We start from the raw sequence: 18,430 nt of genomic DNA on the forward strand, positions 1-18,430 counted from the left end.
GAAGACATGATCAGAATCTTCCACACAGGGAGTGTGAATTTCAAATGGGGCTACCTGAATGGGTGACTCCATTTGAAATCTACACCACGTGTGGGAGATTAAGGTCATGTATGGTCTTCCATTGGGTCTATGGATTTCAACTGGACTAGCTCAATATGCAGTGATAGATAGATATACTACTATTAAATGTAAAAACAGACATGGACGCCTCAAAAAATCTAGAGAAATGTAAACTTGAAATATTGACAAACCTTGGACAAAAAGTTTTTACCTGAAATTACAAAATATATGCAAAACAAGTGTTTTTTTAGTTTCAGGAAAACAACCAAATTTAAAACAAAACCACCACATAAAATGTTGCAACATTTTTTCTATACAAATTTATCAGCCAGTCAAGCTGTATATATGTACATATATTTAGTTTTTATCAACTGTTCATTTTCAAACAAAACAAAACATAAATAATAACAACAAATGAATAACATGTGTTTTTATGCAGATTACATGTATTTACATGTATTCAATCGGTACTATAATTTCAACATTCTATAGTTTTCGGCACGGTTCTTCAGCGGTCTGCCGATTTGGCGCCGTTTATAGCGTAAACACGGAAGTGGAGTTCTGATTGGTTAATTGAATCACATCATCATCACATTGGCACCTCATTCACTGATCAAGCTACTAACATCAGTTTTAATCAGAGAGAGCTGTTGGACACTGCTGAATGACCTTGCCGAATACTATAAATGCATTGTATGCCATCGTCAATGTGTCTTATGTCAACAATCGGTCTGTCATTTAAGTGAGCATACACAAAAGTAGTGTATTGTTAGGACTTCATTGAGGGACTAAACAGTGTGTCAAAAACCTGGCCAACCTTTTGACACACTCCCAAACATCACTAAATCATAATAAAATGAATCACTCTATACAAAGCTTCAATACAATATTTAATAGGCCTAAATGGCCCTTTAACATTATTGAACTGGCTTATTATCCAGTTGAAATCCATACATCCCATATGGAAGATGTGACCTTAATCTCCAACATAGGGAGTGTAAATTTTGTAATTATGGGACAACCTGAATGGGTGACTCCATTTGATATTTGCACTCCCTGTGTGGGATATTAAGGTCATGTCTTCCATCTGCTGGGGTGTAAGGATTTCAACTGGAATGCATCTTTTCAATCAAATTCAAATGACATGATCATAAAATATTTTTGTACTTTTAAAAAAAATTTCATAACAAAGCTTGAAAAAAAGCTAGAATCATCGGAGCATAAAATAACTGGCGAGATGAGAAATGAAATATGAGAACAGAGAATGGCAAATGCACCGTTTATCGCATTAGAAAAATGAACACAAAATATTCATGCACAATGGTCACAAGACCCGCATGCAAGCTGGGCAACCCATCTGGAAGTAATTTTGTTTAAGAGCTCCCAGTTTGTCAATTACCGGAAGAATCACTGTTGTAGATAACAACCATTTATAAAGTAATCTGAATACCTCTGACAAGACAGACAACATAATGTCATTATTTACTGTTACATAACAATCTCATATTGGACCAAATTCCACACAGCTCCCCAAAGATGATAAAGTTAATTTAAAACAAAAAATGTGGGATTTCCCATGGGTGATTTCACAAAATTATAATTGTGCGATTTCCCGAGCCACACATAACATAATAGCACGATTTCCCAGCCATTTTTAGGGTGTGCATTTGGAAATGGGATTTATATGCATTTACGCCAAAAACCAATGTGAATTCCCAATTTTTCGACATTTCATGATGGGAATTCCTAAAGCAATATTGAGGGGGAAAGGTGTAGGAAATCCCAATGTCATCTTTGGGGTATGTAAAAAATTTCTGGAATAGCCCAATTTTCCATCTGATACTCTTCCGGCTTGCATGTTACATTGCTTTGGGCATCGGCAATATCATTGTTACTGTATAAATGGACGTTTTCGTGCTAAATTCCTAAATTCATTTCCACATTTTTTTGCGTTCCAAGCCCTTACTGTGAAAATAATACAAATAAACAAACAAATTCCTTTTGTGTATAGGTCACTGAATGTAAGGAAGCTTAGAGTCCAAGCCTTGAAATAAGCAAACTGGAACCAGGAGCAATTTGTTTTTGAACATTGCTCCTGGTTCACTGGGATTTTACAATTTCTAAAGAAACAGGAGCAATTTTGAAATAGTAAATCCTTTTCTGCATATACAATACAGCATAAAGCACTACTGCATCAAGTGCAAAATTAGAACCAGGAGCAATTTGTTTTAGAAAATTGCTCCTGGTTCATGTTAATTTAACAAGGACCAGGAGCAATTGGTGGCTTTACGAGAGTAAATTTGCTCCCCGCCCCACTTATTTCAAGGCTTGTTAGAGTCATATAAAATAACACGTGAAATCAGTTCAAAATTGACAAAGTGCAATAAATGCATTGCATGAAAAATGCCCCCTATGACAGTAATTCTGATTGCAACAATTTCTGCAATCGATCCTAGTCACAAAACTTTACAAACGCTGACATTTACAAAGGCTATGTTGTAAATACACAAAATAATTCACCAGCAGATTATTCAAAATGCTTTAAGGTGGTACTACACCCCTTGATAAATTGGACTATTTTTGCATTTTTCTCAAAACATAATAACAATAACAAAAGTTACGTATATTATAGGGGCAAGGAATCCAGTTACTACACTGGAATTTCAGTGACTCAAGACAAGCAGTATGTACGTTATTTATGATAAGAAAAGAGGTACTAGAATATACCTCATTTCTTAACATAATAATGAACCACTTGTCTTGAATCACTGAAATTTCAGTTAAGTAATTGTATTTGTTGCCCCTGTAGTATCTTTTATTAGGCCAATGAAAGTCAATGCCTTGTTTCCCGTTACACAATTTTTCGTGACTGTGTAGGTGACCATTTAATTTTTCATTATTCATTATTTCATACCATTTCATTATTGCATCTGTTACAGGTGTAAACCAATGTATACATGTGATAAATCACAGCTTGTAGTTTACAGATGTAGTTTACAACCACACGAAGGTGATTGTACAACTATTATCAAAAGTTTTACAATATTTTTACGGGATGAGATCAGAGCAGATCAAAAGTGCACGGGACAGAAAAGTGAGTAGGTATTCACTATCAATTCATTATTAACCATTTACCATGCTCCTACTGCAAAGAAAATCCCTGAAAATCAACAGAAAGAGATTTATAATATATTTAAAACCACAATTATTTATTGGTGTGTTAAAGTTTGTTAGAAATCAACATTTTATTCATAATAATGATATATTTGGCCAGCAATTAGTTTTGAGCGGAATAGGGTAACGGGAAACAAGGAATCAACTTTCATTAGCCTTACCAGTGTGTAGTTATTTTGTGAGAAAAATGCAAAATTAGTCACAAAATTTATCAGGGGGTGTAGTACCACCTTAAACACTCACATATTTTATCATACTCCTCACATAAAAACCACACAATAGATATCATTATAAAGTGTGTAAAGTTGAAATCAAACAAGCAAATATATATGATGTTATATTCCTTATTTCAAAAACAATTACAGAAGTATGACAAAAAAAAAAGATAAAAGGCGATAGGTAACCCCATCTCCTACGAAGAAATCCAATTTGGCAACACTGGCAACCATGGCTGGCAATCTGGCAACTCTAGCCTCCATAGCTGGCCAGTAACATTAGTATATACCTGTAGTCTATACCCTACGTTCGTTTCCAGAGTGTGGTGTAGACTGCAGGGCCCGAAGCACAGCGTCTTTGTTTTAATTCTCTCGTGCTATCTACAGTTGTACAATGTCTAGCTATAGAGGGCACTCATCATACCACGAAGCGGTGTTTTGCTGTGGAGCCGTGTTTTGTCATTGTATCTGCATGTGCCTGTGTGTAGGTAAAGAAATGCATGAAATTGTAATTTAAAGCCATCATTTGAAAAAACTGATGTGGAAATGACAGTCTATATAGTCTATATCTACCTTGAGTCACCGGCACTAGAAGTTCAGCGTATGCTGCATTGGTTAAGCGTGATTTCTTGTGTGTACATATGCGGCACATTGATCGCGCGCGTAAAAGTATGTACACACACCAGTCACCAAGTAACGCTAAGCTAAAGCAGAACACGCTGAACTTCAAAGCTAGTACCAGTGACTCGAGGTAGATATATAGACTATAACTGATGACCAGTTGTAATCTTACTACTTAATCCAGTGCACATCCACGTTTGGAAAGGCAATTTGTCTGTAAGCCAGGGATGCAACAGCGTGGACGCACAATTCAAATTTGCCACTGCCAAATCAACATGGCGTTACTCGCACTTTGGCAGACTACAAACACATTTTGTTTGAGAGGAAACATACTTTGTTGTGAGAAACATAATAGCTTTTATCTGCCATTTGATGGGGTTAAGTGGTGAGATGAGGTCAAGAGAAAAAAATAATCAGGTTCTAGGCTCTATATGCCCATCTCTTGCCATGAAATAACACTGAAGACAAATTTAATGTGAATTTTGCCTGTGTGCTGCACATGGAAGCACATTGCAAGCATAACATGACCGGAAGGTATTTTTAAGCTGAAACTTGTCATGAATACATGAACCAATATGTTGTAACTTGTGGTCAGTTGAGAAGCTCCTAGTTCAAACAAAATCTACCATAAATGGGCTCTACTGTTTCACTTAAGTATTTTCGTAGTGCCCGGGTCAAACCCCATTATTTTTTCCCTTAGATGGGGCTGTCAATCAGGTTCACACACCTTTAATCCTTGCATTTTATCATTCACACACCTTTAATCATAATATCTTACTTGGTTTCATCATGTATTTTTGTAAGCATTTTATGGGAACCGATCAGAAGATCAATCACATCCTATGAATGAAATTAGTTTCCCTAGTCTGGTCAAATGGTACAAGGGATGGAAATATTGACAAAGAAATGATGAATGTTTACATAGATTACAATTACGCTGTGGAGTGAGGGATCAGCATGCTAATTTAAATTTATAGGACATCATCAATCTTTTGGTTTGTTCCTTAAATTACTAGAAAAACAAGATGTCATACTTACTTCAAATGGAATTGAAAATCTTGGTGGGAGCCCTAACCTCTCTTTGAATTTTTTTCTGTTGATAGAAACAAATAAAACAAACAAGTTAACCATTTGAGGTAAAATATAGAGTTATGCTTAAATACTCATCAAAGGTCTTCGATATAGGTTTTGCATTGCAAATATGGACAATTGTTAACACCTCTATTGTACACACAAAGGATAGTTTGTGGCAAATGCCAGGCATTAGCATATGATCATACTTTTTAACCATAGATTCTTGCTAAAAAATGTGAAAGTTGCATCTGTAGTGGCGAAGCATTTGCCAGGCTTGCAAACACTTGGGGTCCACATGTTAATGCTCTGCCTGCTAGCCATAGGCTTCAACATAAAAAGTTTAAGTTTTGAGAAATTGAGATATTTTCTCAAAATATCACGAGCTATCTTAAGAATCACTGAACCAATACTAGGCTTGTTTGTACTCATTTTAATGCATTTGTCATGCTGATTCCAAATATGGTCATGAAAATTTACAATTTTGAAATTTTTGAAAAATTTAAAACAAAATTTGAAACTTGTCGTCTGCAGTCGACATCCGTGTGGAAGAAAAAGACTGGCGTACTGATGAGCATCAATTCAGTAATATATCATGTAGGTTCCATTCTTGGCTAGGGCAGAAGTGGCAAGCTGGAGAGTACATAAACTTAGGCGGAATGAAGAGGAGCATGACCTTGCTGTGTTTGTGCTCAAATATTGAGACAAATAAAGCTGACACACAAGAGGAATGGTATGTGTTCTGTAAAGGAGATCCTAAGGCTGGATATAAAAAAAATCCGGCACTTGTCAAATTCTATCCCTGCATCATACTTACCCTACTTTACAAACTGGTTCTTCCTTTCTTGACTCGCCAGTCCATATTGCTATTTTGTTTCCTTTGTTTCTCACATTTATAACAGCACCATTCACTATTTCGGATTCCTCTTCAAATGCTTCCCCAACCATCAGTAGTAGCTACAGGATAGGATCGATGCAATTTGGTCATTAAAAGTACATTTTGTGATTCCATACTATTTTTCACTCTGATGTGGCAGTTACCAACTGAGCTAATGGGGTTGCGACACACATTTGCAGGTTTACTTGTTCGTATATAACTATGTGTATTGATGATTTGCTCAAAACCCTTTACACTTTTGTGGATGGGGCTCTTCATGTTTGCATGTTTTAAAAGCACTCAATACTAAGCACATATGCTAACTATCAATACGGTATTATACATGTGTCAAGTCTTTAAATATCCATTCAACTAACAGTTGGTCAGCTACTTGGTTGGTATTTTATAAAATTGTTATAAAATGATGAAAATTAATTTTTTCCAACTCACCGTTTCTAGCCAGCATCGGTCTATTTCTGTTGGTTTGGATTTCTTATCAAAACTAACCAGCCATCGTCCTCCAGTTTTGTTTTTGTCATCCTCCCACATGGGTTTCACACCTTCCTGTTTATATCATCAAAATAGCACATATTTTCATACAAAATTGAGAGGTACAAAGGTCTGGGGTCAAGGGTCATGCTTTATTGTCGAGCGTATGTTTAATTAGGGCTAAGTAATTCTAATTTTATAATATGTGATCCAGCAAGGTCTTTGTAAAAATCCTTTTGGTAGGTCCAAGCATTTTACATGTTCAGTTGTGTTATCAGTGTTAGCTGACTGAGGGGGGCAAAGATAAAATAATTCTTAGTGGGAATCAATTTGGCCCTGTGTTACTGCAACAATTGCGAGCTTCAAAATTGTCAATTTCTACACTATTTTAGCCCAAAATAAATGCAAAATTTTGTATTTACCAGGCCAATTTTCAATTTTACACTATATCTTAGACCAAAATTAAGGTGAAATTTTGTGTTAACTAGGCCAAATTTCCACAATTGGGAGGGGAAGAGGGCCCATTTGGAAAAGCAATGCTTCTGCACAGGCTCAGAAATCTCATGTGAATTGATTTACGGAAAGATTCTCGCAAACATCAACCGGGCGAATCCATGTGAATTTGCGTAAACATTGACAGTTTACAGAAAAAAAGATGTACCAAATTTGACTCCCGGTTTGACTATTTATAGTTCATTTTTTAAGCAACTGAACCACCAACATGGTGAATTATTGTATAATTTACTTCAATCATCAATAATTTGTATAATAATTCTGATCTGCAAGGGCATTTTAACAGCAAAAACAGACATCGGATCTTTCGTTCACCAAAGCAGCCATCTTAGATGACTAAATCAGACTGACAGAGGGCAATTTTTTTTTTTCAATCATTGTGCAGCGCAGAGGATGTTTAAAGACATTCCCATAACCCAATGGGGTTTCTGACCTTGTACATTGTATGTCTGGCTTTTGTACACATTTGGCACAGTTGACCATACCTTGCATTGGGATTGTGTGCAAATATCTGGTGTTTTCATCCTTTTATTTAACATTCAAAACATTGAGACTTATGAATAAAATTAATGCAGTGGGACAATATGAATGTTTCCTGTAAGAAAGTCAAATATAAGTTATAAGTCTCAACTATTAGCCTGTTGGCTGCAGTTTTAAAAATTACAATTTTGTGTGTGTGGCAATAGGGACTTTGCCTTAAAAATTAGGTTATATTGATCAAATTTCCCAATCATAGTGCATTGTAGGAATGACTTTAAGCCTCCTCTGTGTGCATCGGGAGCAGGAGGTAGATTTGGGCAAATCAAAGAATTTTAGCAAGAATCCAAATGGATTTGCCTGCACTGCCACAGATTTCTAGGCTTTGGCACTGATTAATGGCTTCCCTATAGATGAGTTGACCTCAATGTTTATCAACAAAGGCAAGGGACTGGTATATATATCAATATGCTTGAGTGAACCACATGCAACCACTACACTGTTCAATAGCCTTATTGTGTTTTAAAAACACAAGCCCTGAACAAAATATGATTCGCGCGCATACTGCCAGGCAAAAAACTATGGAAATTGTGATGATGTATGCGCATACTGCCAGGCAATGATGTCAGAAGTTAACTCATCTATAAAGATGCCACAACTAAAATAAATTTTGAGTTGACTTACCTTAAATAGAGCATAATCACATCCAGATTGCAATCTACTAGCAACAACTATGTGATTATATAATCTGAAAGAAACAACAAAGTTTAAAAGAATGTTTATAAATGGTGAGCATGGGGTATTAAGAGATTGACCCCATTATGTGGCAAAATTATTTGTACTGAACAATGAACATGTGCACTAGATTGAGTAACTGGGGATCTGAACCAGAAAATTCTAAAATAGGGGGACCAAACTGTATTTTGTTGACAGGACTCCCAAATGCAGCCTAGCGCTACCCCTGGAGGTGTTTAGTTCTATAAGATAGGGAAATATTTTACCTGATGATCCCATGTTGACATTGGCTAAATAAGTTGTTGCTCAAAAAGTGCCATGATTCATGATATACAGCACATGGTTTTACGAACTTCTCCAATCTTGATTTGAAATGGTTTATTGCGCAGGGAACATTATTGTTTGTTTGACACTGACACAGAGAAATTACTTTCCTTGATTTATATGTAAGAATGCTATCATTATATGGCATTTCTTTAACAGATTTAATTTGCTTTACTGGATGTTATATTTTAATTAGAGGAATCATATAATATTTGACTTACGCCCAGAAATCTTCTACTGTGTCAAACGAAGAAACAACTCTAAGGTTATCGGCCCAAGATTTGGCTTTGTCATTCTTGAAGAACCACATCGACCATTTGTTCTGCAGTGGGTGTTTGACTAGGTCCGTTGATTCCAGTGCTAGAGCATCTCCTCCTTCAGGCTCATTTGTCAGTTCCATCTCTTGTCCTTCTTTCTTAGCTTTTGTAGAATCCTAAAGATCGCAAAATCAAAATATAGATTGAAAGCAAAATTTTTAACTTTCGTCAACAGTGAAAGCAGCAAGCCTTGAAATAAGCGGGCGCTGGGAGCAAATTTGCCCTTGCAAAGCTACCAATTGCTCCTGGTCCTTGTATAATTTGCATGAACCAGGAGCAATTTTCGAAAACAAGTTGCTTCTGGTTCCAGTTTTGCACTTGATGCAGTAGCTGCTGGTATGCTGTAGGCCTTTTGTATGTACGGTACATGTACATATGCAGAAAAAATTTACTATTTGAAAAGAGTATCGGCTTCTTCAGAAATTGCTCCTGGTTCTTGTAAAATCCCAGTGAACCAGGAGCAATGTTAAAAAACAAATTGCTTCTGGTTCCAGTCCGCTTATTTCAAGGCTTGGAAAGCAGATGTTATTGCCATGAAGATGTTATTGCTCTGGAGGGTTAGACGCTCGCTGTCTAGACACCCCCCTGCCCCGGGACAACCTCCTGACCCGGGACCCCCGGGACTGCCTTGCTTTTCTATTTTTCAAAAGGCAGTCCCTGCCATCCCTCGATTTAACCCACGGTGTCATGCTTCAGCCGAACCTGACTAGATTTTGAATACAATGGTCTCTAGCCTAGAATGTAGGTATGCTAGGTGAATTCAAATTTGCCATCAAACTGCATCATTTTATATATCAAATTAAAGCCCTTGAGTAAACAAAGCCAAAACTGAAAACCTTTTTTTCATAGCACTTTCCGTAGCAAAGTTACATCTTGTCAAAGATTGACTTTCATCAAAAAGATTCAGCTAGCAAAATTCCCCAAAACCAGGCGGCATAGGAAGCTTAACACGTGACGCACGAGGCTGGCGAAGATACAGGGCTGACAGCCCCATTCAAAATACACGGTTAGCAATTACAAATGGAAAATTAACATACTTGCAGTGGGGTACTTTGTCGAACCCCGGCGGTTTTAGAGATATAGAAATAGATTAGAAATTTAGAATTGTTTGTGAAGATTTCATGATTATGTGTTAATCCAATGGCGACCTCAAATTGGCGATATCGCTTCCATCACCGCCTGCCCAAAACAGCATTTCGGGGTGTTTCTAGATCTTAGTCTCATTATGATAGCAGTTTTTTTAATGGAACTGCTATCAAAATCCCTCTAAAATTCCATGTGCGATTGTCTTATCACCATAAAAATCATATATTTGGGTCAAGTGAAGTATAGAAAACATATTTATGTAGGTTTCCTTGACCAGCCTGTTCTTTTAAATTTCTATGTAAAATATGTATTGAGTTCTAGGAGAATTTGGTTGACTAGCAAATGTGTTAACTAAGGTTTGCCTGTATTTTTTGTAAGGCGCTGTGCTCATTGTTAGAGCGCCATACATGTATAAGTGTTGATTAATAATAATTCCAACAGCACCGCATAACAGTTGACATGGTTGAACAAACCTGAAGCTTTGAAGGGACAGTTTACGCAAGTACTTTTAAATACTAGTTTATGGTGAGAAATACTTGCTATAATATTTTGCAGTAAACCTGTGACCAGGGTTCGATTTAACTTGTGTCGTGTAGCAAAATGCTCCCTATTTTGGACAACCTGCTACACAAATATCAGCTTGATAGCAACCCGGGGAGGTCACTCCCATTGATTGTGGCCTGTAGTGTACTGTACACCATCCGCGATAATGAAAATGCGTAAAAAGGGTAGTTTTTCGTGGGTACGCACGATACGCGGGTATCGTGTTTAGGGTGTCAAAAACATGAAAAATCAGGAAAAAGGGTAGCAAAATTGCAATGGCATATATGCGGAAAGGGTATGAGATCTGATGCAAGGAATAAAATTCCAGTTTAGGGCGTGAAAACAGGCGTGTGTTACCTGCTTAGGGTGTCGTTTTAGCCAAGGGTTAAATCCTTGTTTAGGGTGCTTTTCAAAAGTTGATTATCGCGGATGGTGTACAGACCACAATCAATGGGAGTGACCCCCCGGGTATAGCAATATTTTACAATGTAAACATAGATCTGCTAATGATATTAATTAAGGGGGTACTACACCCCTGTGGTAAATTTGTGACTATTTTTGCATTTTTCTTACAATAACACACTGGTAACAAAAGTTATGTATATTATTGGGGCAAGGGATCCAATTACTACACTGAAATTTCAGTGACTCAAGACAAGCGGTTCAGTAAATATGATAAGAAATGAGGTACATCTGATATCCTAGCGGTACCTCATTTTCTTATCAAACCGCTTGTCTTGGGTCACTGAAATTCCAGTGTAGTAATTGGATTCCTTGCCCCTATAATATACATAACTTTTGTTACCAGTGTATTATTAGTTTTTGAGAAAAATGCAAAAATACTCACAAATTTATTGAGGGGTGTAGTACCCCCCTTAAATAAGAACATCGCCTAAATAATATTATCACTGAAAATTGCTATATAAGTTTTTCAAAGTAAATCGAACCCTGCCTGTGTGACGAGCGCTTACTAGTACTGTGATTGTGTAGGTATGCTAGGTGAACTCAAATTTGCCATCAAACTGCATCATTTTATATATCAAATCAAAGCCCTTGAGTAAACAAAGCCAAAACTGAAAACCATTTTTCATAGCACTTTCCGTAGCAAAGTTACATCTTGTCAAAGATCGACTTTCATATTTCAGAACGGCATTTCGGGGGTGTTTCTAGATCTTAGTCTCATTATGATAGCAGCTTTTTTTAATGGAACTGCTATCCAAATCCTCTAAAATTCCATGTGCGAGTGACTTATCACCATAAAAATCATATATTTGGGTCAAGTGAAGTATAGAAAACATATTTATGTACGTTTCCTTCTTCGGCCAGTTGTTTTAAATTTCTATGTAAATATGCATTGACATTGTCGGCGAATTTGGCTGACTAGCAAATGTGTAGGTATCACAGGGAAACCTCGGTTAACACATTTGTTAGTCAGTCAAAATGGCCTAAACCGGCAATACAAATTTACATTAAAATTAAAAAGAAGCTTTTTAAGAAGGAAACCTTCATAAATATGTTGTCTATACTTCACTTGACCCATATATGATTTTTTTTGGTTTTGAGATACTCGCACATGGCATTTCAGAGAGATTTTGATAGCAGTTCCATTAAAAAAGGTGCTAATCATGAGACTAAGATCTAGAAACACCCCGTAATGCTGTTTTGAGGAATTTTGCCCATATGAAAGCCAATCTTTGACAAGATGTAACTTTGCTACGGAAAGTGCTATGACAAAAAGGTTTTCAGTGTTGGCTTTCTTTACTCATTAATACTCAAGGGCTTTAATTTGATATATAAAATGATGCAGTTTGATGGCAAATTTGAATTCACCTGGCATACCTAAAATGTGTCAACTAAGGTTTGCCTGGGTTACCTAGATTGTGCAAAGTCAGAGCTAACAACAACGGTACGGCGCAAAGTTCATTCATAAATTTCCACTCGCCAACACTGCTGATCGACTTGGCAGCAAATCCAGAGAAGCTCATCGATCATCTGGACCAGTGACGAGTGTGTTGCAACGAAGTACACTTAAAAAGGTTTACTGTAAAATATAATAGCCTAGCATGATTGATAGTGAGACCTGGACCGGTACAGCCTGGAATCCAGTTGATCACCACGTCAGTATTTTTTGTGGTTCCTGGTTCAGGAATTGCATTTGTCCTGTACCAGATGTGATTAATTTTCTTCAGTTTACTTCTTTGTATGGTCTTTATTCGGAACAAAGGAACCACACCATTAACAAATATGACATATGAATGAATCATGCAATCGACATTTGAGACAACAGACGTTTAACATGCAACATGATTCGGTCATCGGTCATGCCGGTTTCCGAACACATGAACATGTTGAACATGTGTCTTTTTCTCCTTACATAACTACTTATTTTACAACCAAACTATTCAGTCAAATCATTAATAAGTTAAACAAGATGATCAATTGCTAATATACGATTAGTTCAAGTTCACCGAAGTAGTTTTTTATGAGAAACATAAGCATAAAACGCAAATTTTACCTCAGATTGAGCAGTTTTAGCAGTGGCCATTTTTAGCAAATCCAATATGGTTTGAATAGTCTTTCTGCAGTCTTAACCTAGCACGCATTGCAAGCATGTATATGTTGCAGACTGCACAATAGGTTACACAACCTCTTTTACAGTACTTTCATCTACACTTTGCTTACACGTAAAATGCTGTGTAAGACCCATTGTGTATCTGTCTCATGTACTGTGCAATTAGTTAATTGATAAAGAGGGCGCTCGACCAATTAAAACAATGGTCCCTACCAGGGAATAAATAAGATTGGGAAGCGTCACTCGAAGATAAATGTAATAAAACTATGGATGCCGCCATTACCCTGCCACCGCGTAGGCCTGGAACACTACCGCGATTTCTACCGGCTGCATCGCGCCCGTGTTCCGCGTTCAAGAAATAAAATTACCCGTGAAAATCACGGCTTGCTGCAATCAAGGTTAGACCTTTTCAAGCCTGCAACAGCGTATTTTTTTCAAATGTTGAATAGCTGTTTTTAATACTTTTAATAATATTTTGGGGCATCCATTAACTTAATTTATTAAATACATCAAATCGACCAACAATCCCACTCTCCAGACCAAGATTTATACAAGTAAAATACTGTTTCAATCACAAAAATTAACCTTGATTTCGCGCCTACACGTAAGACTTGGCAATAGTCTCTTCAGATATCGTTGTCAAGCTCGAGGTGATTGACCCTTGATGATTGACAGTCGGGAACGCGTACTGTTACGCGTAGTCATGGTGCTGGGAGCTGCTGGGCGCGTTCGGGGGTGCTGGCGACCGTCGAGTCGACAGTCGCCAGCACCCCTTTTCCCAAGATGGCGGCTCCCATGCTGGTACCAAATTTGTAATTCCCGGCAACTTCTGTATAGCATACCGTAGCGTGCAAATTTGGCTAAATTTGGAGAATCGGCGAATCACTGTCAGCCCCCTTGTCCCTACCTGCAATGGTCTGCCTTGGAATGGTCGGGTCATACTTTTCTAACAGCTTGGTTGTGAAATAATTATGTGTACCCCAGTGGTCTGCCAAAATCGCCTGCCCTCCCCTTTGGCCGGGCCAAAAAAAATCTAATCTTTGCCCCCTTTTGACGTGCCAAAAGCCTTGCCCCCCCCCCTAGGCCCCTGGGACAAACCAGAATTTAAAACCTTAAATACTAGTCTTATGCATAATCATATAATCAATAATGGGAGTGCAGCAAGCAGGAAATTTAAACGTGCCTAATGTTTTCCTACACCTTTTTGCCAAAAATCACATGTCCCCGCCTTTCGACCTGCCAAAAAATGCTTGCCCCCCCCCCCCCGGGCTGTCAACTCTCACGCATTGGCCGTGAGTCTCACGCATTGTGTCACTTTCTCACGGTCTCACGCCAAGGTAGTATAATCTCACGCCTAGGTAGTAAATCTCACTCAAAAAGCTGGAAAATGAGTAAAATCTCACGCATCATCAAAATAATCACGGGTCAAAATGATCATTGTAGTTGGCAAATCCCGGTACGCCTCTGTCTCACGCCAAGCAATTCCAAAAAGTTGACAGCCCTCCCCCTGGCCTGCCAAAAATCTTTGCCCCCCTATATATTTCACTACCCGGGGTACACATAATTATTGCACCACCCCTGAACAGGCCATGTAGTCAAGGGGTGTGATCAGGCCAGCAGCCAGGATTTTTTTATGGGGGGGCTGATTTTAAAAAGGTGAACTTTTTTCCAAGTTGGCAATTTTGTGAAAAGTTGGCTTTCTTCCCCAAATTTGGACCTTTTTTGACCGAAAAAGCTTTAAAAAATCGGATTTTTTGGCTCGCTACGCTTGCAAATTCTTATTTTGGGACTTTTGGTATACTTTTGCACTGTTGAAATGGGGGGGGTGGTGCGTCAATTCAAGACCGATTATTCAACTCAGTTTCATTATAACCAAAATTGATTAGTGGTAGGCCCTATTTATGCAATAAGAATTATGGGAGGCGCCCTTATGTAACCTTAGCCCTGGGCGCCACACAACCCCTATAGCTACGCCACTGCACAGCAGCAGATAAATTGCTATCTTCAGTAGACAACACTGATGCAGAAGATGTGTACATGCATCATCATGATCATATAGACCTGGATATAATAGACCTGGGTGGTTTGTTTTGTATACCGCCGATTCCAGAATAATAATGCCTACAAAACTAATTTTCTGATATTAAAAAATCATGATCTCATTTTACCCGATGTAACATATGGCTATAGCTCAAATTCAATAGAGTTGTAAAACATGTATTTTTAGTCGTTTTGCTGAAAATAAAATGAAATAATACTCAAATCAAGCCAAGCATATAATATTAATAAATTAATAAGTATTTTGTTATCAAACGAAAATCAATACTAAAACCGTGCTTTGCATACTTTTACTCGTGAACATGGTGAATGTATATTTCCCTCCCTCTCAATTTTACTTTGGTTCATAATAACTTTCCTATGATACATGATATAGCTGGGACCTTTGCGATGCCTAGAGAATATTGCAAAGGACCATTCATGTAGAATAATGACACTACAAAACCATCATCAAGTTCACGTCGAATCACAAAGAATCGGGTTATACCTTGCTTGGGGCATGGTGGGGAAATTATAATAAAATGTTGTTTTGTAAATTGTAAAACATATGAAACGGTGAAAATAGAAGCACGGTCTCATACACGACTGAATAGCTGTATGTTACCCCGGGTATGTTACAGAGAGACAGACCTGGAAGAGAGATTATTATCACTGAAAAGGACTTCTAGATATTAGAGAACAATTAACTTTTTAAGTTTTTAGAGGTAAGTAAAGTTAATGTTTTTCACCATTTTGCAGAATATAATTTTCATGATCAACAAACTTCATTAAATGACATGTGACGTGTAGGCCTATGTATTAGCAGGGGGCACAAATCCCGCTGACAGATCCGAAATAATGGTTTGCAAACTAATTGTTGCATGGTTAGGGGAGAGCGGGAAGTGTTCACCCTATTTTTTTCTGACCAGTCTAGCGATGTCAATTTTAAGGTTAGAGAGGACCTGACTCGTCAAAGCCCTATGTCATCATGGTCATGCAAAGCTATATACAACCACAATCTCAGAACTATAGGCACAATGGCAACAGGATAGAGCAAACAATTTATTTTTTTACAAAGTGGCGGCAAACTTGCCCCATCATGCTGGGGCAAATTCGCCCATTTATGGTGGGGCAAGTTCACCCTAATAAAAAAAAGGGTTGAAATATTATTTTATTGCATTCAATGTCGCACTTGTTCAGTGCCTGTAGGGACCATCGGGTGTCGCGATCAGAGGGAACCGAGCCAGTTCTAATTCAATGCAAACATTTATTAGCAAGAATACAGGGAATTCATTCTCTTCTGGTGAGTTAATACTAAATATATTGAAGGGATTGTCAGGGTACAATGTAGGGGTCCAAAGTGAGCTAAAATGTATTTTGTTTACAACTTTGGGGGAATTATGGATTAGGACATAAACATGATAAATGGTGGTATGGGTGATCCTGATACCTCATAACTTAAAAGAAAACATGCTTTTCAGTAGTTTTACCTTGTATAATAATGGTATATTTATCACTATCTTGCATGATACGCTGGTGGGACAGGTCCACCCTACAGAAAATATGGGGCGATGCCCCATCCTCAAAGGGGCGAATGTGCTCCTTGTATATTGATTCCTTTCAGGTGGTGTATGACGTGCAGTCCCTAAATTCAGTAAATTTTCATCGTCAACCTTGCAATTAAATGGGATTATTTTGAAATTTTAAAACGCTTGAAATATCACAAACAAATAGGCCTATGTTGATACAGGCTGTATCAAAATGATTGGTACCCATCTGTTTTCATGTTTATTGACAAACCTGCTGCTTCCAAATGCAGCTTTGGATCACAGTAAAATCGCCTCAATTTGTAGTTTATAATCGTTCACATTATTTGTCTACAAATTAGGTGCATCCTATGTTGCATTGTGATGTAGCAGCCCTGTCCATAATCACTGAAAACTGACGGTACCAATCATTTTGATACACCCTGTAAATAATATAAATACAAGCTAAAACCGTTGGGGTTCGATAATGAACCCCACAAAACTAACCGAGTATATGGAAAATGCCATACGGCCGGGCGGTTTCACGAGTTGCCGGTTCGATCATGTCATCCGCCGCCTGATTCCTTTATGCGTCCCCTTTTTCAGCATCGCCCCATATTTTTTACGAACACATGCTCACTCCGCGCTCTGTCACGCCAAAGACCCCCTATTTTTACATTTGATCTGTCACCCAAAGACCCTTACAAGTTCAATTTGAACAGCAACTTTCATTTATCACTGATTTTGTTACTTATTTTGAAAAAATAAGGAAATTTGAAGCCATTTAGAACTAGAAATTCGATTTTCGAGGTTCTTGTGGCGCTGTTTTGGTTCTCACCCAAAGATTCCATTTAAAAAAAAGGTCATGTTCTCACCCAATTACCCCATATTTTTTACATTTTGCTCTCCGCACCGAATGCCAAAAATCATGCTCTCACCCAATGACCCCATATTTGTTACATGTTGCTCTCACCGAATGCCTCTTAGTGCGAAAGCGCCAGCCCTATACCTATATCCATTTCAAATTGAAGTGCCCCCCCGGGCCCAGCAGAGAAGATGTGGCAACTACTTCCTTCTGCATATTTATAATCAGTTATTGACAGCGCCATCTACGCCAGCTACCAATAGGAAGCAGTCGACGTCAAAGGTCAAAGCTGATCATTCAATTTGAGAAAGTGCAGTGATACAACACGAAACGTGAAGCCTTTGCATCGGGACTTGAGATTGGAATTCCAGTTTCCTTTCTCGCGAAGTAAGGGCTAAGAGTAGAGTTGTACAATTGTGTTTCGGAGTGGCCTTCTCTCTTTCTCCTTTTCCTAGCTATTTTCTTCCATTTCTTGCTTTGTTTATCAAAGCTATCTAGGCCAGCATACATTTTATTAGCCTACACTACATGTGTCCCTCATGGATCAATCTGGGAAAACAAACAAACTTAAACAAACAAACAAACGTGTTACGAGCCGCACTGACTCAAGGCCAAAATTACGTTTTACCAAAATTTAAACGAATGCACAACCCAAATACACTGTTTGATTAAGCTAACAAAATCAAAGTCTTTAATTGAAAGTAAGATATGATTGGTACAATATATGACAACAAATGCACATACAAAAATCAAATATAATTACTCTTTAAACTAATCAGTAGGCCCCTACTTAGCCAGCATTCTTCTTCTTCTTGGTGGTAACATACGGTAGAGTTCTTGCAATTTTCTGGACGGCTGACGGCTGATGTATATATCCTTATTCACTTGTCCTGCGAAAATCAGCGAAGTCCATTGTACACTTGCATTG

At 37.9% G+C, this 18,430-nt stretch overlaps 1 protein-coding gene across 1 annotated transcript; it reads right to left on the minus strand.

Annotated features, from left to right (window-relative positions):
* Positions 1–220: 220 nt before the first annotated feature.
* LOC140159306 (eukaryotic translation initiation factor 4E-1A-like) lies at positions 221–13,127 on the minus strand. The gene is made up of 7 exons (XM_072182731.1): positions 13,018–13,127; positions 8,778–8,989; positions 8,182–8,245; positions 6,469–6,582; positions 5,959–6,098; positions 5,109–5,163; positions 221–3,927 (listed from the first exon to the last, which is right to left on the minus strand). Exons 1-7 carry the CDS (start codon positions 13,045–13,047, stop codon positions 3,868–3,870), a joined length of 675 nt encoding a protein of 224 aa, XP_072038832.1. The 5' UTR covers positions 13,048–13,127; the 3' UTR covers positions 221–3,867.
* Positions 13,128–18,430: the final 5,303 nt, after the last annotated feature.

The sequence above is a fragment of the Amphiura filiformis genome, chromosome 8 (assembly GCF_039555335.1).
Source record: "Amphiura filiformis chromosome 8, Afil_fr2py, whole genome shotgun sequence".
In the NCBI taxonomy this organism is placed as follows: Eukaryota; Metazoa; Echinodermata; class Ophiuroidea; order Amphilepidida; family Amphiuridae; genus Amphiura; species Amphiura filiformis.